The following is a 23,862-nucleotide window of genomic DNA, read 5'->3' on the forward strand; positions in this document are numbered from 1 at the left end:
ACATCAAGCTGCAAATCGACACATGGTCGCAGTAACAATAATCAATAAACTGACATATGAAAAACTAGGCTCCCCTGTTCTCAGCCCCTTTACATCTAAGCTCAAGAGCTTCACTAATGATACCATTCGGGTCAAGGGAGCTTTCACAACACCGATCAGTTGCGGACATCAGACAGTCACAGGCCGCATTCTGGTGGTTCCAAGCTCAACGGCCACGAACATTCTGGGACTGGACATCTTTCACACCCTCGGAATGCAAATTCATAATGTGGAGCCGGAAATTAATGCAGTACAACACCAAGAACTGACAGTGCAATTCCAGGAAAAGTTTCCTTCTGTTTTTCAACTTCCAACGGCCAGAGTACGGAATTTTCAAGCAAGCATTGAACTCATACCTCAGGCAGTTTTGAAATTCTGCAAAAGCTGCCCAGTCCCATATGCACTCCATGAAAAACTAAAATCTGCAGAGATTACAGGAGGATGGAATCATATTGCCCATAGCAAGCAGTCGTCGGGCATTGCCAATCGTCATAATAGAGAAACAGAATGGGGCGATCAGAATCTGCGGTGACTTCAAACTCACCATCAACGCACAAACAGTCACAGAATCCTACCCTATTCCAACGATAGAAGAAATTGCCACTCGACTCACTGGAGGAAAACTCTTTGCGAAAATAGACATAAAAGACGCATACCTACAGCTGCCGATTGACAAAGAGACGCAAGAAAAATTAGTAATCAACACGCCTTTTGGGTTGTTTCAATACAATCGCCTCCTGTTCGAAATCTCTAGTGCTCCGGCGATTTTTGAGTGGTTCATCGAACAACTAATCCACCACATCCCGGGCACAGCAAATTATTTGGATGATATCATTGTCACAGGCCGGAACACAATGGAGCTCATAAGGACCCTTTCAGAAGTGTTTACGGTATTTCAAGAGGCAAATCTGAAATGTAACATAGAGAAGTGCGTTTTTGGGGTGCCACAAGTGGAATACTTAGGCCACATATTTAGTGTCTCAGGCATACAACCCAATCCGGCATACACAGAGGACGTTCAAAAACTGGCGCCACCCACGGATACCACACAGCTCAAATCAGTATTGGAGAAAATCAATTATTACATGTGGTATATCCCTCACGCTGCTCCAATAGTGGAACCGCTGCACTACCTTCTCCGCAAAGGGGTAAAATAGCACTGGTCATCCAAGTGTGACAATGCTTTCCAGACTTTAAAGAAGCCACTCTTAAAAACTACATGTCTTTGTGCATAAGATCCAATACACCTACTGGTTCTAGCAGCGGACGCCTCTGATTATGGGGTCAGAGCAGTCCTTTCTCATGTGATCAATGGTGCGGAAAGACCAATAGCGTTCATCTCAAAGTATCTAACAACAGCTCAACGCAATTACAGCCAAATAGAGAAAGAAGCTTTAGCTATAATATTCGGAGTGAAAAAGTTCCACGAATATCCGTACGGCCGACATTTTGTGTTACAGACGGACCACAAGCCTCTGATACCACTGTTCAAAACATCGGCCGACATACACATCTGGACGGCATGTCGAATTCAGCGGTGGGCACTATTCCTGGCAGAGTATAACTACGACATACAGTACCATTCATTAGCATGACACGCGAATGTAGACTTCATGTCTTGGCTCCCGGCAAAAGACGATCCAGCCTTTGACGCGGACCCAGTCATCAGCTGTCAACTAGAAGAGGACACAGAGGATCCACTGGCACAGCTTCCCCTGGATGCAAAAATCATCGCAAAACATTCGGCTGAAGACAAAGTCCTATTTAAACTTCTCCGATTCATTAAGGCTGGTTGGCCAGGCAACAGGAAACAGATACAGGACGCAGACCTTAAGGCATACTGGGACAGGCGACACGAATTGTTGACACGGCACGGCGTCATACTTCTGCCAGGTGAAAACCACATTACCAGGGTAATTATTCCAGCGGCCCTGCACAAGAAAGCACTGGGTCTATTACATAAAGGACATTGGGGCACGGTACTGATTAAACAGCTGGCCCGCAAACAGCTCTACTGGCGCGGGATGGATCGCACAATTGGGGACACCATAGCCACCTGTATGACGTGCCAGCTACACCAAGCAGCACCTCCTAAGAAATATTTTGTGTGGCCCGCGGCAGAAAAACTGTGGCCTAGGATTCACATCGACTATGCAGGGCCCTTCCTCGGCCACTACTGGTTAATCGTTGTCGACTCCACGACGGGTTTTCCTCACATATCACAGATAACGTCCACAACGTCAACAGCAACAATTCAACCCTTAGCGCACATTTTCGCCATCGAAGGGCTCCCCAACTCGATGGTATCAGACAATGGCCCCCAATTTTCCTCTGCAGAATTTAAGACATTTTGTACATTAAATGATATCCAGCTGGTACACACGGCGCCATTCCATCCGGCCTTGAATGGGCTCACTGAGCAGTTCGTGCGAACATTTAAGGCACAAATGGCAAAACTAACTACCCATTATGCTCTGCCTGCTGCTCTATCATTGTTCTTGTCTTCTTACAGATGTCATCTAAGAAGGGTGGATCACTAGCAGAACAACTACGTGGAAGACAGCCACTATCCACACTATTGTTACTGCAACCACAAGACAGGCAGGAGCAGCAGCCCCCTCAGTATCAGACGAAATATCAGCCCGATCAGAAAGTATGGGTCAATGCACATACACGGGGGCATCCACATGGATACCTGGCGTGATCGCTCATAACAAAGAAAGGGCACTGGAGGCGGCGTTCATATTCGACATCAAAACCAAATCCGGCCACGAAGGGACAACAACCCCTCACCTCAGTCTCTAACTCCAACCACTGTTTCAGGTCACACCGGGGAGAACGTCCACCACCCAGCCATCACGGAGGCACGCCCTGCAGCACCCAGCCGTCAGCAATCGGACACACCGATGGATGTAGATTCTCACCCAGGCTCTCCTCTTCCAGGCATCGAGGCAATGGACACTGATCTGGATGAATGCCACATCCTCGGCATCTCCATCCTCGTGGAGGGGGAAGAATGCACTGGCGTGCACAGCCACGGCAATACAACGGGCGGCTACCGCTGCAGAATAAGCCGCACCTGCAACGTAGTTTCGGCGCGTTCCGCCAGCCAGCACAGGAGGCGTTTCCCACCAAACGTGAAAGCAGCCGCGGAACACGCACATGTGCAACCCCTTTTTCCGATGCGGGTGATAATATGATGACATCACCGTCCGCCAACAGGGTATCGCCAACGGCCGCCAATCCTCACGACAGAATCCGCAGAGGAAGACTAGAGTCGCCGGGTTAAACAGCCGGCAGGAAAGCAAACCGGTATCTTTCGACCCGCCGCGGACTGCCGCCAGGAGGAAACATCGTTGCAGCCGGATCAACCAGGTGCCGTCTTCACTATGCCAGTCTTCGACCTGGAAGCGGCGCCAGCCTAACTCCTCGGCATCTGTGGGAGAGCATCGAGAGAGCACTACCAAAGAATGTAAAATCAGTCCAGTTATAAAAGTCTATTTTATACAGGTCGTATATTCGTGTTTTGATACTAAATTTTTGGGCAGGAGAAAAGCCCTTTTATTTTCCACCTAATAAAGCAAATTTCATTATCAAGTGGGTGTTGATCAGAGAATATAACAAAAGCAATGTTTTCCAACCTACTATATGTCACTTTTTTCTGCTGCTGAGGATCTGAGATAACTAGTTTAAAGCTATTACCACAGAACTACATGGTGTCTCACCAAAATCTGGACCAATTAAACAAATTCTTTGAATAAAACTTTATTAGCAAAGGATTAAATATTACACAAAATACTTTCCCATGGTTCATGGGGAGCCACACTGAGCTATAATGTCCACTGATATCCTTGGTTCTCTCTGGTTTATCTGCAAGAGTGTAGAAGGTTGCTTGCAGCTACTGCAGTTGGTTGATCGCTGCCGTGCTCTTTCTACAAAGAAAGAGGGCAGCAGCTCGCGATGGAGGCAGTCAGTACTGAGAAGTGGGCACTGAGTGGCATGGTGGTTAGTTTAGCAGCACACCTCTCTGGGACAACATGGTGTGGTGTCTTCCTGATAACTGGTGTTTGGCTGGGGTATGGAGAAGACATGATCGCTGCCGAGGGCAGCTCATTGTGGCTGATCTGGGGAAGAGGCTGCCTTGCTGAGCTGCTCGAATTAATATTAAACAGTGAGCCACATTTACTGCTCCACATCTGACTATTTAGGGAGCTCATACTCTATGTTGTTAAGGCATTAAAGCCATTGTGTCCAGCATTAATAGTTTTGCAGATTTCATGCTTTGTCCAAGCTCATTCTTTGGTTCTGACTGTGTCCTGGCCATTCTGCACATAGCATTAAGAATATAGAAAGGAAACTGACTGTGCTTTCTTGTTGTGATAAAGGCATGTAATTCTCTCTGAGAGATCTCTGCTGAGAGCTTTAATTTTTTTTCCTTAGTTGTTACCATGGGACTGTCCCAGTTAATACGTTAAACAAATGCTGTTGAAGCTGAGTTCAAAACTGTTTGGTGTGTTAATATTTCTAGTGGCTGTTTAAGCCATGTATAAAGGGCGGTGTTATGAGAATACCATACTCAAAAGTTAAGGTGCAAAATTTGTATTTGGTGGTACATTTAAGGTTTGTGCTTCACCGTTCCTTTTGAAAAATAATTTGGAATATGAGTAGTAGCTATAGTCGTGTAGATAATTTAACCAGTAGTGCCCTTGTTCATGACAATGCCCAAGCTTGTAAATTGCCTACTGGCTGATGTAGCAACTTCTGTGTGTTAATAGTGTTTTCTTACGTTTTAGATCTAGCTGCTCATAGTGTAAGTGCCCTGCCTAGGGCACAGTGTGCAGTTGTGTGATCGAGTTGGCTAAGTGGCTTGTGCTGTCACAATTGGTCACGCAAAATGAGCCTGTGATTTCTTGATTCTTTTCCTTTTCCCACTTTTAAGAAAAAAAGGTGGGGATGAATTTTTTTAAATTGCGGCCTCTTGTAAGGTTGTTGCCTTCCTCCTTCATTTAATGCTGATTTAACTGTAATATATTCATCACATTGGAAGTTAGTCAGTCAGTATTTATGCTAATACCAGTGAAGCTCGTTTTATGTCTTTTGGAATAAATTAAAACTTAAAACGTGTATCCTCTACTCGACTCAAGTGTTTCTACTCGAGCAGCTCCTGTGTCCTGCTTTCCTATCAATCACCTATAGAGCACAATAATTCAATATACGCCATTTTAGTTTGAATAATAGCCTTGGATCTCAGTCTTCAGCGTGTGCATGCACAATGCAATATATCTGGAATCCACATATCTGAATGACACCTCAAGTGGCAATCCATCATGAGATCACATTGGGATGTTGAGATTAGTAGGAGACCTTATCAACTATGCTCTATTTATAGTAAATCCAGGGAATTTAAACCAAGTCTGCTTGGAGCCCAAAACTCCTTAGACTAAACAATACCAAAATTGTCTGACATCCAGTTTTTGTACCTAGTGGTTCAGGTTGGTCACTGCACCATCTTGATGTAGAGTTCCAGACACCACAGTATTCATGGCTTAACAATGCTACTGGAAATAACGTTGAGATAAACTTTTTTCATAACAGTTTTCTATGCGGGGTATCAGATGATACCACTGGACGTAACTCTTAGTATTGGAAGACTGATAGGAAAGTTTGCTCTAGTTAACAAAGGGGGATACCTTTGAATCCTGTGTGACCCAGCAATCTTATCTCTTGGAAAAGAATTTTATATGCTCTATGGCATCATTTTTAAATGAACACAGAAGCAAATTACAGTGACTGACATGCTTTGAACAAGCAGTCTTGGAGGACATGTGTCTTACTTTTAATGTGTCGGATTTGTATTGAAGAACCTTCTTAGCAATTCTCGGCATTGTTGGTTTGCTTATGCTGATAATCCCAGTCACTTATTGTGATTCTTGACTTGGATTTTCTGAAAATAATGCTTGAGCTCTTTTGACAACTTCATGGGCCCTCACGATGCAGTCTTCAGAGTTACGCTTCCTGTCTGGTAAAATGGAATATTTGGCACTGCATTTCAATGTCTTGGTCATTTTGAGAATACGGGTGTTTACTAGAAACAATTGATAGTACTGAGCACCAACAATAACCTATGGTGAAAGAATGATGTGGCAATACATTTAAATTTGTCTGTATTTTGGTAACGCTTCCTGTAGATGCTTCAGTGGTTTACGGGCTTCATGTTGGATAATGTTTGTGTAAGCTGCATAATATTACAACAAGACAGCTGCTTGTCACCTGCAGGTGCTTATTGACATGCTGCAGTGACTTGACAATATACACGCTGGCTCTCTAGAAAAGCTCAGGCAACAAGGGGTGGTGCTATAACATCATTGTAGACGAATCATAGAGGACGACAACTTCCAGTGCCCCCTGCCAGAGAAATGAGCCATAGTCTTCACATGTGTGATGCAGAAAAAGTGTGGCTGCACGTCACAGCCCAGCATACATGTGGGCAGTGTGCCCAGAAGCTGATTCCTCGTCTGTTTTGACTCTGATTCGTTGGTCTGTGGCTGAAGATGCCTCAATACTGCCAATACAGCTTCCCATGTCTTGCTAAATTGAAATCCTGTGTTTCTATTAATCAGGTCATTACTTATGCATATTTTAACTGCTTCTTTAATGATGGACTCCCAATAGGTGGAGGCAGACAAGATGATCATTGTCTCTCTGTAGTTCATGCTATGTTTCGTGGCAAGATAGTGTTCAGCAACAGCAGACTTTTGTAGCTGACACAGTTTGGTGTGATGTCTGTGTTCAATACATTTATCTTTAACAGTGCAACATGTCTGGCCACTGTATGATTCCCTACACTGTCACAGGAGGGTGGAAGACACATTTTATTTCATGTTTCTTGAACAGTCTGGGATCTTGGACACACCACCAACACGAGCTACAAAAAGCACCCTTGTGGAGTTACCTGTTTCTTCTGAGTGTTCTTGAAGTTTAGTGCATGCAGGTTGAAATGCATAGTGAGACTGCACATATATTTGTGAGCCACTGCAGCACACCTCAGTAAGTACCTGAAGGTGACGAGCAGCTCTCTCATTAAAATACTGTGCAATTTTCACAACATTCTCCAGTGTGATGCCCGTGAACCAGTGAAGCAGTTATTACATCGTGAAAGTCTCAAACAGCCCATCCTGTAGGTATTTGGGCTCATTGCTTTCATAGGAACTGCAAAATCTATTGTTGTCATTGTTAAAAATGACAGCAGCTTGAAAACTGGGGTTTATTCTTGTAACTAAAGATATTTTTTGTCACATTTTGCTTACCTTTTTTTGTTGTTGAGTATTCAAGGTGTTTAGTTTGAAGTCGATGATCTACCTAAGCAATGTATGTGACAAATGAGCTAGCTTCTAATGGCTAAATAAACAGTAAAAGTCAGTATATGACCAGTAGCTCGATGGGCCCAAAATGGAACATAACAGCAAGTTGTCCACATTTCCGTGTATGTAGCATTACATGTGAAGGGCAATTTGAAGAAAGTAGTCTTGGTGAATAAATACAAACCAATATGACATGAGGTAGAGGACATGTTGTTAAACTGACTACCATACTAGACAATTCAGAGATCATTCTATCAAACGGACACACAAAAGTCAGTTGTAACCAATGTAACACACCATTGGGTCAGGACATACACTCTTCTCTGTCTGAACATTTCTCTAGGCCCAAAGGTACCGACCACTTCTGTGTCACTCTCAGTCGATAGGTGTCACTGGGTGCAGATATGGAGGGCCATATGGACAGCACACTGCTCTCCCAGCCACTGTCAGTTTTCATTACTGAAGCTCCTACTTCTCAATCAAGTAGCTCCTCGACTGGCCTCACAACGGCTGAGTGTACTCCACTTGCTAATAGCACTTGGTACAACTGAATAATCACCCTTCCGAGTGCTAGCCAGCCTGGCAGCTCTTAACTTCAGTGGTCTGGTGGGAACCAGTGTTACCATTGCGGCAAGGCTGTTGACATATCGTTGGGATACACTCAATAAAATTTGCCATTGGCATGCACTGAGCATTTCCTCTCAAGGTGCAAGCCACCACTAAAGTCCAGATGAGAGGAAATTAACTGTGCACGAGGAAACTGAAGCAAGGGTAGCTCTCATATGTGAACCATAGTTGTAAGCCCTGATAAACATTAATAAATAACTAAGTAGAGATGGAGCCTATCAATTACTGTAATGAAACAAGGGTTGTAAATAACATACATTTACTGACTGAGAATCCAAATAATAATGCTCAAGACAGACAATGAATCAAGTAACTCATTAGGAGAAAATTAGTGCAGATATGAATATCAATGAGTAATAATCATGGGTGCCTGGGAAATACGGGAACAGAACTGCTCTAACAGAATAAACTGAATTGCTAACAATGTGTCCACTCTTGCTGGCTGACTTTTAATCTGAAAAATTAAATTGGTGATGAGGATTGCACTGGAAGGTTAGTGAGTTAAGGAATGAGAACCCCAAAGAGCAAACTCATGGCCAAGAGGTCACCGTAAAGGAGAAAGATCAATACGAGAATATGCAATTATAATCCAATACGATTTTTGTATGCCACTTCACTGTGAAACTTTTCCCAACTGTATGAGAGAAAGTGAGGCGAGGCATGGCCAGTAATGGACTCTGGCATGACACAGCCTATCTGCTCCCAAGAATGCTGAATGTCGAATCTCGAATACTGAACCTCAAATGCTGTCTCTTTAAGGAATGCCAAATCTCTGAAGTCTGAAGCTGGAATGCCAGAACTTGCGGTGTGGGGGTGTGAGGCCACCAAAAACTGCAGTTTAAGATAATCCGAGGCTGCATCCCATATTCTCCCAATCAGAGATCTTCTAACAACTTTAGTCCAGAATGTTCAGCATCACATTCTGGCAGGCTGTGTCTGCTGACCTATGGTAAATTCTGCTCCTAAAAGTTGCAAGTAGTGAGCAACCAAAAGCCATCTCACCAAAACTTTCTGTAAATTTGTTTTAGCAATGTTTATGATTGTGGTGCTGGTGGCACGGTACAAAGTCTTGGCTACAGAGCTGTCCTGCATCTCCCACAGCACAGCGAGATGGTATCTTTTCTAGGTATGCAGCACTGTGCAGGTGGTCATGAGCCTTCAGAGAAACTCCTTATTCATATCCACCATTGCAGTGGGATCTGAGGGTGGGGATTGAACTTGCAGCTTGCAGGTCCGATCCTTCGCAAACACTGCTAATCCGGCCAGAGGCTCGTGCAGCCCTCGGCCACAAGAGAATGGGCCCAGGACTTCCTCTCAAGTGGCTGGAGTGCACTTGGGTGTCTCCCCCCCCCCCCCCCCCCCCTCCCTCTCTCTCCCAACCTGTTGTGCATCCAGTGATTCACTGTGCCTATTGTGGGTAGCGGAAATTGATGGGCCACAATATCACTACCCACTAACTATAATATAAATGAAGTTAACATGTATTTAAGAATTAAAAGACAAAAAAAAAAAAAAAAAAAAATAAATAAATAAATAAATAAATAAAAAAAAAAAAAATTTGAAATCCTCAACAATCATCACTCACTCAAATGGATAATACTGATCTATACTGCATATAGATAAGATATTATGTAAAAAATTGCCCTATCATATCAATGAGCTAAAATTGCTGGATGAAAAAGAGTGAAACGTGAAGCTGGCTGCAGCCTGGTGAGTTTCACCACAACAAACCGAGATTTCCATAATCCCAAGAAACTGGTGATGAGCAGTATTTGTTTGGGATAACTCCATCTGTACATTGTAAAAATTAAACTGCAAATATCTGCTACGGCATCATAGAAAATGTTTTTTATAACTCATTAAACAGACAATTAGTAAAAACATTTATGGTAACTTTCAAGTCAAAGACAGATATTTTGGCCTTTAAAATATTACCTGACTGTGAACAGACTATGATATCTCATTGATTAGTATAGACCATAAATATTTACCAAGTGGGTTGATAATGTTGATATCAATCTCCGTTAATATACCAAAATAACATGTGAAAAAGTTATGAGCTTTTACTTAACCTGAAAACAAAATGTGAACATTTTGGTCAAACAAGGAAGGAAATTGACTACAAATTAAATGTCAAGTAAACAGAATAAAACACCTGAGAAATAGAATGAACACTAATTGTGATTCTGAGAATAAATTACAGCAGTGGGAGCCATCTTATGCCTTATACCAATGGACATTACTAGATTGTGTGGGGAATGAAAGCTTGAACCAATCCCAAGATTTCTCCATGCTATGACATCTACTGCTCTAACTCTTGAGATGTTCTGAATTACAGCACTAAACACTGCCACAGCCCAGTCCTATATCTGCAAGTTTCTATGCCCCTACCTTTTCTCTGTTCACTTATTTTAAAATCAAATAAACACAACATGTGTAAAACTGCATATAAACAATCATATATTTTAATTCTGAAACAATGTGTGCCACTCACTGACAGAAGTTTTTCTTAAAAGCAGTTGTGGAACTCACCCTCCTTCATTAAATTTACGATCTGCATCCAGAATTAAGAACCATGGAGTTTTCAATTTAGTGAAAGGTATGTGCAAGTAATGTGTTAAGGGTACTGGTCTTTTAAGAGTGGAGATTACATAGATCTTCTTCTGCTTAATATTTCCAACCCAGTCAGCAAACTGAAGGGTATTAGGAACTGTTGCACTCAGCATGACAACTGTAACATGCTGTGGTAGTAATATCAAAACCTCCTCCCACACATAACCACGCTGTAAAATAAAGTCACAAGACATGAAACTCATGTTTTTTTTGTGTATCATACTTACAAATAAATTGTTCTCTTACTGTAATTATTAGTTTATAAAAGCTCACTTGTTAAGTATCTATCTATACTTTAACAATTCAAGAAATAGCTTACAAATATGAACACTTCAAAAAATTTGCAGAAAGCTTACCTCTGCATCGTTTATATAGTGGACTTCATCAAAAATAACAAACTCAAGGTCTCTAATAGCCTCACTTCCATGGTAAAGCATTGAACGCAGAATTTCTGTTGTCATAATTAAACAGTTAGCTTTCTGGTTGATCTGAAAGTCACCAGTGATAAGACCAACATCCTGGAAGGTTTCTTTGAAATCACGGTACTTTTGATTTGATAAAGCTTTAATGGGTGATGTATAAACTGTTCTGGAAAGTAAGGGATAATTTTATGTGATTTTTCTCCTAATTAAACTATCATTTAAGGTAACTAAAAGTGTAAGGTTTCACAGAATACACAAAACAAATTGCACTAGGAGGTGTTTCTATGTTATTTATTTATTTATTTATTTATTTTTTTTTTTTGAGAAATACTGTGCTAACCGTGTCATATGCCGGCGTGATAATGCTATAGCATACTCAGCAACAACAGTTTTTCCTGCTGATGTGTGGGCAGCAACGAAAACATTTTCATGTCTCTCAACTCGGAGAATGGCCTGTAACATGGTACACGGTTACTTCAGAAAATAACATACAATAATTCATGTTTAGAATGTTGTTAAGTAAAGAGCAATTCTGTAATGTAACAGACCTAGATTTGCCTATTGAACTACATACTATAGCTGATTACTAAAAATCAAGATACATGATAAATTTGCAGCAAATGAGAATAATTTGCTAGCTTGATCAACAATGATGGACCCCCAATCTGTCAAGTTGACTATGAGGGTTATCCGGAAACTAAGGTTACAAGGCATGTAGCTTTAGCATGGAATGTCTGTGTGGGAAGTTGGTACCACTGCCACGTAGCGAGACGCCAGTGGAAGGAACAAGCATCCCCAGCAATTAGTAGCTCGTTGATTAGTGTTGTGATGACTGTTAGAGATGAGCGTTCTCATTCCAGCTTCCGTCAAGTGCAAACTCCACGCTGTAATTCTCTAGCTAAATGCTGAGGCATGTATGCCACTGTGATTCATTGTGAATCACGTCACGGCAGTATATGATAAAATGGGTAAGGAATTTCAATTTTGGAAGGACGGAAATCCATGATGAAGACAGAAGCAAAACACCATCTGTCATGACTGTGTCTGCACACCCCTCATGCACTGCAAGGGTTGTTGACTTCATTTGGCTTCGATGTTTTAAGCCACCTCTCTCACTGCCCTGATCTCACACCCCAGTGACTATCATCTGTTCATTAAATTGATGGAACACCTTTGGGGATAACACTTTTCTGGCAACGATGAGGTGAAAATTGAAGTGAAGAACTGGCTGAAAAAGATGGCAGGAGACGTCTGTAACACAGGAATTAAAAAAACTGGTCCCACAGATGACAAAATGTATTGAGGTAAATGCTGACTATGTGGAAAAATAATTCAAGACCTAAATTACAATGCATGTAAATTTTCTTAAAATAATTTCATTTTTTGTACTTCAAAAAATTAATGTAACCTTACTTTCTGTATTAGCCTTGTATTAATATGCTAATGTATTATTTCCCAATCAAAAACTATTTTTGCTAGCAGTCGCAGTAAACTTATTAATAATCTGGAGTACAATTCAATGTGTGAACTAAAATTTTAAGTTTGATCATGTATGTCCCAATATTGTTGATATTCCAACCTGGAGTTTCCACTGTTCGACAATGTCATGTATGCAACATGTTCATAAAAATATGGAAATAAAAGTGTTATGCAAGTTCAGTTAATCAGTTGTTTGGAAAGATGAACAAACTACTGTCATAAATTGATCCTTTTGTTGTTGTTGGTATTGTTTCAAGGGTAAAGTGTTTTGTTCCATCCACCTTTCTTATAACAACATTACCACCTGCTTGTGGATAGGGGGATGATTGCAGTTATTTATCATTTAAGATTTGGAATTTCTTGAAGGTTCTAGAATATTGGAATTCACTACAACATTCTGTATATGCATAAATAAGAGGACACTCTGCTAAGGCAGGCAGTTCAGCTCTGTCTTTACTTTTGACTGTGCTTAATAAATTCACTTTCAGTGTGAAGTGTTAATTCTTATTGATGTGAGTGTTCTCTCCATCTGTAAGTGGTCGTCTTGCTCATTTCGGAGAGACCTCATCTTCCACCAGAGTTTTCCTGTGAAATGACTAATATTAACAGGTGCTGGTAGGTCCACAAACAACTACAAACTGGTTTAACTTCTGATTGACAATAAGTTCATACAACCACATAATAACATGAATAGACTCTCCTTATGGTTCTCATTCAAATTCAGTTCTGCTTTGTACATAAATGTCCTTAGTTACCAAATCCCATGATCATGAAACTTTGCCATGGATTGAGCTCCATGGTACATTGCACTGCTCTGCAGACTCTTAGCACCTGCCTGGTCTGACGTCACAAGCAGCTGTCTAATGACCCCCCCCCCCCCCCAAAATATCCAACACAAATCACAACCACACCAATGCAAATGGAACCTAATTTTCTTTTACCTATAACCATTATTACTTATATCTAATGTTCCCTGATTAACTCAACAGCCTTATATAGTAATTACCACATTGCTTGGCAGGTAATATGCTTTCCATCTTGTGATCAAAATTCTCAGAGGTTTACATTTATATGTCTTTGCTAGATTTTCATATGCTGTATATGGCATGATGAAGAAATATAAAAAGTCAGTTTTGATGTAGTCTGGGATAGAAATCTGTTGTTGACCCATGTCGCTCCACCCCTGATTTCTATAAACAATGAAACTCAAAATTAATACTGCAATTTTGTGTTTTTGATGTGGCTCTTTCCTATTGCCAGATCAGTACTGTACCATTACAAAACTTAAATAAAAATATTAAAAAAATATGGAAGTTTAATACAGTATTACAAATATGTATCCTTTTGCACACCAACTAGGTGAAACACTGTCAACATACCAAAAACTATCACTATGAGAGGAATAAAAAAACAGCAGAGAACACCAAATTAGTTTCATTACAGCTGGCTAACTGAATACATAAGTGTGAGGTTTTTGTTACGCAGTTTCTCTAGATACATTTTTACACAGCTTTAAAATGCCTGCTTGCTGTATAGCCAAAGGAATGACAGAAAAGCATAATGGAACAGTCATTTGTATTACAAGCTCCTGTGGTACTATCTCTGAACACCATCTGAAAGAAATAACCCACAAGTCATTGTTATGGTGATCATTGTACGTGCTGGAGAACAGATTGTGACAGGAAAAAGCAACCACTTCAGACTGGAACAACTTAACCATATCCTCTACCCTTCATTATACCCTGAAAGGAGAAATCTCCACCCACCATTTATCAAAGTGGAACTCCAGTGCCCGCCCAATCTATGCAATTTCCTGTTCCACACTTATGTCACATTCATTTCCAACACCTTGCTATGCCTGTCATTTGTGCCTGATAGATCAAGGTTATCAGATTCCTGACCTAGGAATATTTTAATCTATCAGAGGTAAGGTCACCTGTGAGAGTACATATATCATAATGGTGTGAGCCAAGACAGGGGCTCATTGCTGAAATCTTATTACTTGCTGTAATCAGTTGGCACAGCAGTATGCCACAACAGCTGCCTAGGAGCTGCAGCTTGACTGTCTGGTCAATGACCAACAAAGTTACTGCAACCTGGGACACTTCGATGGTGTTGCGAAAAGTGGCAAATGTTACACCTGTGTTGAGTATCCGACAACAAGCCCACCCTGGTGCATATAAATACTGGCCATGAGGACATGCTGGACATTGAATCAGCAAGTCATGAAGTTGGCATCCACTTAAGTGTGGGTTTCAGCTGTGTGACTGCTACTGCATATCAGTCACACTGACAGCAGCAGCAGCAGCATCAGCATCAATCACTCAATTGTTGTGTTTGTAAGTTACAGGTACTCAACAACAAGGTTATCAGTGCTCATGCAAAAATTAAGAGAAATGAGTATGGTTAAAATGTAGAAAATGCGATAAAAGAAATAAAAAGCAATATGAGGTAAAATTACACTCAGTCTCCCCTCACCTCACCCATGATCAACAGCACAATCACACTAGATCACATCGTGTTAGATCACATTTAAATGGTCAGATGTCCTAAAGTGTTAATTAAAACACAAGACAGGAGGAAAACTAAAATAGCTTCACAGGAATAAAGAGGGTTGTGCCCTATGCGAAGCTGGCTGAGGAGGACTTCACTCTGTCAGCATGGATGGAAGGAGATAGCCGTGGTTGAGCTGAGGACTTTGCCCAGATGCAGTTTATTCTCCGTCGTTTCCTGGCGCTCTTCTTTTCACTGATGCAGACTCTGTACCTCAACAACAGGGTGATAGCATGGCACATGGAATGACATTCCACCTTGGCTGCAACATCCGCCATTTTGTTCCCCCATACTCATGTGCCCTGGCATCCAGCAGAAAGACACCTCTTTCCCAGCCTTTGTAAATGGAAAAGGATGTTCTGGGTATCCTGAACTATTACATCTGCTAGAAATATCATATTACAAAACATGTGCATGAGGGTAACCTCTCCTGCACCGCTCTCTAGCAAAAATTACACTGGGCCTCTGCAGTAACCAGTGTGGTAATCAGTTAATACCCTGGATTTGGGCCTGTAGTTGCCCAACGTAAAGTGACTGCAACTCAAACTTCACGTAGATCCCAAATAGCCTCGTTACTCATAGATGACTGGAGAGAAGGCATACTGTAGCTGGACAAGCAACAATATGGTACGCTGGTGAATTTGGAGCAACGAGGATCTTATATGCTTTACACATCATAAGGTGTTGCGGCCAGATGGTGAGTGGCAGTTCCCCATCCTCAGCACAGATACTGGGTATGGAACTGATTCTGTAAACGCCCATGACCAACCTGATCCCCGCATGGAGCGTAGTGTCAGCGACCTTCATGTAAGAACGTCTCACTGACCTGTATACTGTGCACCCTTAGTCTAACCGCAATCTCACAAAAGCCCTATGAAAGTGGAGTTGCTATTGCTGCTAAGACACTCTAAGATATTCAATGCTTTCTGGATCCTTGCCTTCTTATCCTTTAGGTGTGGTAACTGGGACAGTTTGGAATAAAAATGAGACCCAGAAACCTCACGAGTCTTTGAAAGGTAGAACTTCATCCCTTTGCAGAAAATGTAAAACCCATCTTTGCAGCCCACTCCTCCAACCTCTTCAGTGTACATTGCAACTGATTAGTCACTATTGTTGTGTTGGAAAGGAACAGAAAATGGCAAACTTGTCCACAAATACAGAGCACTGGCCAGGACCCTTTACTGTAAAAGTTATGCTGTTTATGGCTATGGCAAAGAGGGTAACACTTAAAACACTTCCCAGGTGAACACCGTTTCCTGTTCAAAGATATCTGACAGCATGTCACCACTCTGTACCAAAGAAAGCACTTAGATAAGAAGGACTGAATGACAAATCGGAGGTGGGCATGGAAGCCCTGTCACTGGAGCTGCCCTTGAATACTGTGTTTCCAAATAGTGATGCATGCTTTACTGATGTAAAAGAATATACCAGTATAATGCTGTTTACTTAGGGAAGTCTGCTGGATAGCTGCCTCAACAGGATCAGGCTGCTGACAGTGGATTGATACTACCTGAATCCACACAGAAGGCTAAGGTGCTGCCTGGGCTCTAGTATCTAAACCAGAAGATGGTTGACGTTTTGCTCCAGGGTCTTTCCTACACGCCTCATTAACGCGATGCTCTGGTAACTACTGAGGCAAGTTCCGTCTTTTTCTGGTTCGATGATAGGTATCAAAATGGACTCCCTCCACGAGTTGGGAAATTGGCCTGTCTGCCGTATTGAATAAACACATTGTAAGAGGAGTTCCTTTGATGCCATTTTCAACTTACACAGCTTGCAGTATTGTTTTTGGTCATTACTGGGTGCTGTTTCACAAGCCGCAGACAATGCCAAATCTATCTGCCACACAGAGAACGGGCAGTTGAATCATAAAATCCCATTATCAAGTCACTTCTCAGTGTAGAACACAGAGCTCTGGAAGGTCAATAAGATACTAAAGCAAATGAGATTTCTGATTGGGGAAATTTCTTGTCTGCTCAGACTCTCTTAGTGCTTTGCAAGTCATTCAGCAAATGTACCCAGCAGATAAGATAGTTCAGATGGTCCAAGACACTATCCTATTTCCTACAAAGGCAGAAAAATTAGGTGGAATTCTGCTGGACGAATCTGGATACACTGGGATCTAGGGAAATAAGATAGCTAACTGAGCAGTGACAGCAAGCTGCCAGGTAAACACAAGAGTTCACTGTAATATCCACACAGAGGCTGTAGAGTCATGGGTAACAAAGAAACATAGTGGGAGAGGTAGTGCCAGGAAATGAGAAACAACAAGCTGCAGTCAGTCAAACTACCATTATCATGATCATTCACTTCCTTCCAATCTCAAAGGTGGCATGAAGTGATCTTCACTCACCATTGCGTCAGACATAGCCCAATGACATACAGTTACTCTTGCTGCATGGGGATCCACTGAAATGGAATGATCGTGGAATAACACTGACAGTCATCACATCTTAACATCTGGTGGAGAAAAATATTGAAATTTTGTGTGGTGCCAGAGTCCCTACAATACTTTATTGGACAGAGATTTTAATGTATTTCTGGATTGCTGATTCATCCTACTAACTGCAGTATCAACTGGCAATATTTCTACAATAAAATGTTTTAGCAATACTTTGTGCAATATTTTAATGATTGTGTTTTACATGTTTAATCTTTGTCTTTAATTTTAACTGTAGTGACTGCTATGCTGAGAACAGGAACTGCTGAGCTCACTGTTTAGTGCCCAAAATTTATATCAGTCAATACATATCCTTCCGACCTTTCCATATGCTTCAATGACCTCACTAATATCTGCAACAGAACTCCGTGATAAAAGGGCTGTAATTCCAATGCAAATCAATTTCCACATCCAAAGAACTGTGCTTATAAGGCTGACAGAGTGATGTCTGCATAGTATTAATTATCTAGTTCATCATTTTGTGAATATGGATGGTAGAGAGTGGTAACAAGTTCATAAACTGGAAAGAGTCACACAAAATTGGCAGAAAAATGAAGAGTGAAATTGTGCTACAGGGCACAGAAGTCACAAATGCATTTATCCTTGGCATGTAATGCCCAAGATCATTTTTAATTAAGACTATTTGAAGTACACAGCTAAGATTCAAGATGACAGTTATTGAACTATAAAAAAAAAAAAAAAAATGTAAATTAGTTACAAACAACAGTGTGCACACACTTCACTCAATATGTAAACATCACTACATATATTCAGATTTAGGTTATGACATGTTTGATATGGCTGCCATCATTGGCGATGATGTAGTACAGACAAATAACGAAATTCTGCATGACCGCTGAAGTGTCAGAACACTGATGCTGTCAATGACCTCTAGAATAGTTATTTTCAGCTCCGCAATGGTTTTGCGGATATTGATGTACACCTCGTTTTTAATACAGCCCCACAAAAGGAGTCGCATGTGTTCAGATCCGGAGAATATGGTGGCCAATCGAGGCTCATGCCAGTGGCCTCTGGGTATCCCAGAGCCAGAATGTGACCCCTGAAGTGCTCCTCCAGGACATCACTCTCCTGCTTCAATGGGGTTGAGTTCCGTCTTGCATGATATTGATGTACACCTCGTTTTTAATACAGCCCCACAAAAGGAGTCGCATGTGTTCAGATCCGGAGAATATGGTGGCCAATCGAGGCTCATGCCAGTGGCCTCTGGGTATCCCAGAGCCAGAATGTGACCCCTGAAGTGCTCCTCCAGGACATCACTCTCCTGCTTCAATGGGGTTGAGTTCCGTCTTGCATGAACCACATCTTGTCGAAATCAGGATCACTTTGGATAATGGGGATGAAATCATCTTCCAAAACCTTCACGTACCTTTTGGTAGTCACCATGGCATCAAGGAAGATTGCATCAATTATTCTATGAGTAGAAACTGCACAACACACTGCCATCTATTGAGGGTGAAGAGACTTCTCAATTGCAAAATGTAGATTCTCAATCCCCCAAATGTGCTAATTTTACTTACTGACAAACCCATCCTAATGAAAGAGAGCTTCATTGCTAAACCAAACCATACTGTGCATACTAATTCCCATCATGCCCTGCAGCCAACTGTGCAGTTTGAATGTCCTAACAAAAACCGTTCAGAAGTTATGATAATTTTATTTTGTAGAGTTTATTAATTGTCACCTTGTACAAATGCTACTTAAGAAGATGCAAAGTCAGAATGTAAAAAGAATTAATGTTGAGCAAAATAAAGAACAGTACCTGCTTTTGGAAGTTGTCAAGCTCAAAGGGGAATTTATGTGCCATATCTGGAATTTTCTGGTGGAAATCTGAAACAGGCACCGTGACGTCCACAGCTTCAGCCCACTTTGTTTTTGTTGGCTGTTTAATAGGTGCTGTTTCTGTAATTTTCAGTACTGGGATGTTATCCTTCTATAAAATAAAATGGCAAAGTTCATGTAGGTATTTTTTAGTAAAGTGTATTTTTATAAATATATTTCTTACAAAATTTACAATAGTATATAAAAAAAAATCCTTTACTCAATACTTGAAATAATATGCAATTCATATTAGTTCTACAATTAATATGTCCAAGCAACTATCAAGAATTTTAGTGGCAACAGTCATTATGGTATTGACAATAATGATGAAACTGGCTTATAGAAACAACAGTTGAATCACGAGTGCCTTAATATTCTGACACATACACTATTAGGCACTACAATTAGCAAAATAATTGTGCATAAGAGCAATTGCTTATGATATCTACAGCTTAAAGCTACAGAAAATGAGGATCAAGTTAAGTGAAATGATCATTAATTACTTAATGAAACTAATGAAGTACAATTTGATTTTGTGACTGTTTAAGTGGGGAAATAACAATATTAGAGAAGGAAAGTTGCTACTCACCATATAGCGGATATGCTGAGTCACGATAGGCACAACAAAAAGATTCACACAATTATAGCTTTTGGCCATTTTTTGTTGTGCCTATCACGACTCAGCATCTCCACTACATGGTGAGTAGCAACTTTTCTTCTCTAATATTGTTACATTCCATCCTGGATTTTCCATTGTTTGATTTAAGTGGGAAATACATGATTAGCATTAAACAGCAATGTGTGATTGTGAGCAGACACACAAAAGCTGTTCGAAGCATTTAATGACAATAACACAAAAAAGACCTGAAAATATATGAAGTTATACAACATAACAAAAATGGAAAATTCTAGATGGAATAATAAATATATCAGGAATATCCACTGACATTACAAAGTATTGATCAAAACATATGGATCGTATTCTATTTCTTGCAACCAACGAGGAAAATGGTGAAACTCATATAAACAGCTGGGGAATTACAACCTGACAACTTACTGTATGAGTAAAATACCTACATAAAAAAATAGTACTAATTTGATGAGTGAAAATCTGTACCAGGTTCAGAACTCATTTCTGAATTTCCTACTTTTTGTGAGCAGCCACCACAATACTACACTATCTCAACATGCTTCCTGACCCAAATAAAAAAAACACCCCCAAGGAACTTGATGTTTGTTCCTACATTTCAGTTATCATTTCAAAGTGAATTTCAATGTTATTACTGAGATAAATAATACTTTTAGTATATTTAGTGAGGCATGAAATGTATATCGAAAAGACAGACTATATGATGTAGGAAGGGCAGTGTTCACTGCTGTCAACAAAAACATAATGCATGTCGCGGTCAAAACTGAGTCTGATTGCTGAATTATCTGGACACACGTGGCAGGCCTAGGTGAACTCATGTCAATTTTGAAAGTTTTTACCAGCCATTTGATTCCACCATAACTGCTGTAGAATCATTCAGAGAAAGTCCGTGTTCGGTAGTGCAGAGTTGCCCAGATAAGTAGTTGAAGGTGACATTAATCTAACAAGTATAGACTGGGGACACCTGTGGATTCATTGCAAGCGGTATGGACAGTCTTGCGAAGTACTTTTAAAAGTGTTTCTCGAAAATGCCCTGAACAACTAATTGCACAACCCACATGCAACAGAAATAGTTTAGACCTTGCAGTTACAAACAAGACTAAACTTATCTACAGTGTTAGTAGAGACAGGGATTAGTGATCATAATGTCATTATAGTGATGATGGTTACTAAAGTTAACAAGTCCATCAAGAAATCTAGGAGAGTATTTATGCCAGAAGAAGTAGATAAGTAGTTATTTGCACCCCACTTACACAATGAATGAACATCATTTAATTCCAATATGATGGACACACAGAAATTATGGGCAAAGTTTACACCGAGGGCAAATTGTGTTCTAGAGATGAATGCACCACATAAGTGGATTATGGACGGAAAAGACCCACTGTGATTTAATAATAAAATTCATAAAATTGTGAAGAAACAGAGATTTTTGCACTCTCAGTTCAAAAAGTAATGCACAAGTATCAATACTTAAAAGTTATTACCAATTTGGGCATCTTTAAGAAGAACGAAGCGCACAACTACTTCCACCACTATACATTAGCAAAAGATTTTGCCAAGAATGTGAGAAAATTCTGGTCTTACATAAGATCACAAAGCAGGTTGAATAAAAAAGTCACTCATTGATCAATCTGAGGTGGCAATAGAAGAAACCAAAAGAAAAGTTAAAGTTTTAAATTTCACATTTAAGAAATTACTCATACGAGAGGATCAGAAAAACAAACCATCATTTGACTGTCCCACAGGCTTCTGTATGGAGCAAATAGAAATAGGTACCCCTGGCACCGAGAAGCAATACAAATAGTTAAAAACAAAGTCACCAGGTTTAAATGGAAACCCAGTTTGATTTTACAGAGAGTACTCTGTGGCATTGGCCCTTTACTTAGCTTGCATATCATGAGTCTCTTGCCCAGAGCAAACTCCCAAGTGACTGGAAAAAAAGTGGGGGTGACTTCTGTATATAAGAAAGGTATAAGAATGGACCTGCATAATTACAGACCAATATCCTTAACATCAGTTTGTTGTAGAATTCTTGAATATGTTCCGAGTTCAATGTAATAAATTTCCTCAACACAGAAAATCTTCTGTCCACAAATCAATGTGGATTTAGAAACCATCACCTGCATGCAACTCAGCTTGCCCTTTTCTCATGAAATCCTATGAGCCACGGATGAGAGTAACAGTTTGAGTCCATTTTCCCAGAGTTCCAGAAAGCGTTTGACACTGTGCCCCATAGAAGACTGTTGACAAAGGATCGAGCATATGGACTAGTTTCCCAGATATGCGAGTGGCTCGAAGACTTCTAAAGTAATAGAATCCAGTATGTTGTTCTCAATCGCAAGGGTTCATCAGAAACAAGGGAATCATCAGGAGTGCTCCATGGGCGTGTGATGAGACTGTTCTTATTCTTTATTTAAATAAATGATCCGAAGGACAGGATGAGTAGCATTTTATGGTTGTTTGCTGATGATTCTGTGGTATACAGAATGTATCATTACTGAGTAGGAGGATAAAAGATGTCTTAGAACTTCTACTTGGTGTGATGAATGGTAGCTTTTCTCAGTGTGGAAAAGTGTAACTGTATCTGGATGAGTAGGAAAACACCAATCCTGTAATGTTCAAATGCTGCTTGACATAGCCATTGATTAAATATCCAGGTGTAACATTGTAAAGTGATATGAAATTGAAGGGTAATAGAGAAGATGAATTGTCAACTTTGCTTTTTAAGAGAATTTTGGAAAGTGTAGTTCATTGATAGAGGAGATAGTATATAGAAGACTAGCGGGACCAATTCTTGAGTATTCCTCAACTGTTTGGGGTCCCCAACAAGTCAGATTACAGGAAGACATAAAGGCAATTCAGATTGCTAGATTTCTTACTGGTACATCTGATCAGCATTCAAATATTATGAAAAGGCTTTGTGAACTCAAATGCGAATCCCTAGCAAGATGATGATCTTTTTGTGAGGCACTGTTGAGGAAATTTAGAAGAACTGGCATTTGAGACCAATTGCAGTACGATTCTACTGCCGCCAATGTACATTTTGTATAAGGAACATGAAGATAAGGTGACAGAAACTAGGGCTTTTATGGAGGCTTATAGACAGTCATTTTTCCCTCAATCTATCCGTGAGTGGAACACAAATGGAAATGACTAACAGTGGTATGTGATAGCCTCTGCACTGCACCGTATGGTTGCTTGAGGAGGGGGGGCTGTAGATAAAGTAACAGTTCATACATAAAATCTTTAATTTCATGTTTCATAGATATGTATACAAATATAACATTTATAGATTCCAGTAATCAGGAAAAACAATACAGTTACGTTACCTCAGGAATAACTTTCAGATCCTCTGCTTCTATTTTCAAACTTCGAATAACAACATTTTTGTCATCTTTCTCAACTTTTGTTTCAGATTCTGCCTCCTTCCACAGATCTACAAGGTGCTCCTCCTGTTGCAATATATTCATGAGATTGACTTCTGATTCTTCTGTCTCTACTTCCGCAATGGGTTTAGTTTCCTCCACTTTTGGCAATGCAGGAAAATCTTCTTTTCCAGTTCTTGGAGTAAAACCATCTGGCATGAAATCTATTCCATAGTCCAAGCCTGGAGCCACTGTCAACAAATCTGAAAAAAAAACAACCTTTTCCATAGTTACTATATAATCCCTGTTTATCAACAGTAGCAAAATATTATGCTTTTTCTTTTCAATAAGGTATCAAAGACCATTTTCTCTGCTGAGTCCACTAGTTAGTGTGAGCATCACATAATCAACCTGGCAGATATCCGTCAATTAGAGATAATGCATTTGAATGACTATGTGATTGGTCTCTCTC

General features: G+C 40.5%; 1 protein-coding gene across 1 annotated transcript in view; it reads right to left on the reverse strand.

Annotated features, from left to right (window-relative positions):
• Positions 1-23,862, reverse strand: part of LOC124795279 (helicase SKI2W) — a 150,118-nt gene that overhangs the window by 113,258 nt on the left and 12,998 nt on the right. Inside the window, exons 4-8 of the mRNA XM_047259224.1 lie at positions 23,355-23,653; positions 19,315-19,485; positions 11,403-11,515; positions 10,997-11,228; positions 10,560-10,810 (exon numbers count right to left, since the gene is read on the reverse strand). Coding sequence (XP_047115180.1) covers positions 10,560-10,810; positions 10,997-11,228; positions 11,403-11,515; positions 19,315-19,485; positions 23,355-23,653 — 1,066 coding nt within the window. The remainder of the gene's footprint in view (positions 1-10,559; positions 10,811-10,996; positions 11,229-11,402; positions 11,516-19,314; positions 19,486-23,354; positions 23,654-23,862) is intronic.

The sequence above is a fragment of the Schistocerca piceifrons genome, chromosome 4 (genome assembly GCF_021461385.2).
Source record: "Schistocerca piceifrons isolate TAMUIC-IGC-003096 chromosome 4, iqSchPice1.1, whole genome shotgun sequence".
NCBI lineage: Eukaryota > Metazoa > Arthropoda > Insecta > Orthoptera > Acrididae > Schistocerca > Schistocerca piceifrons.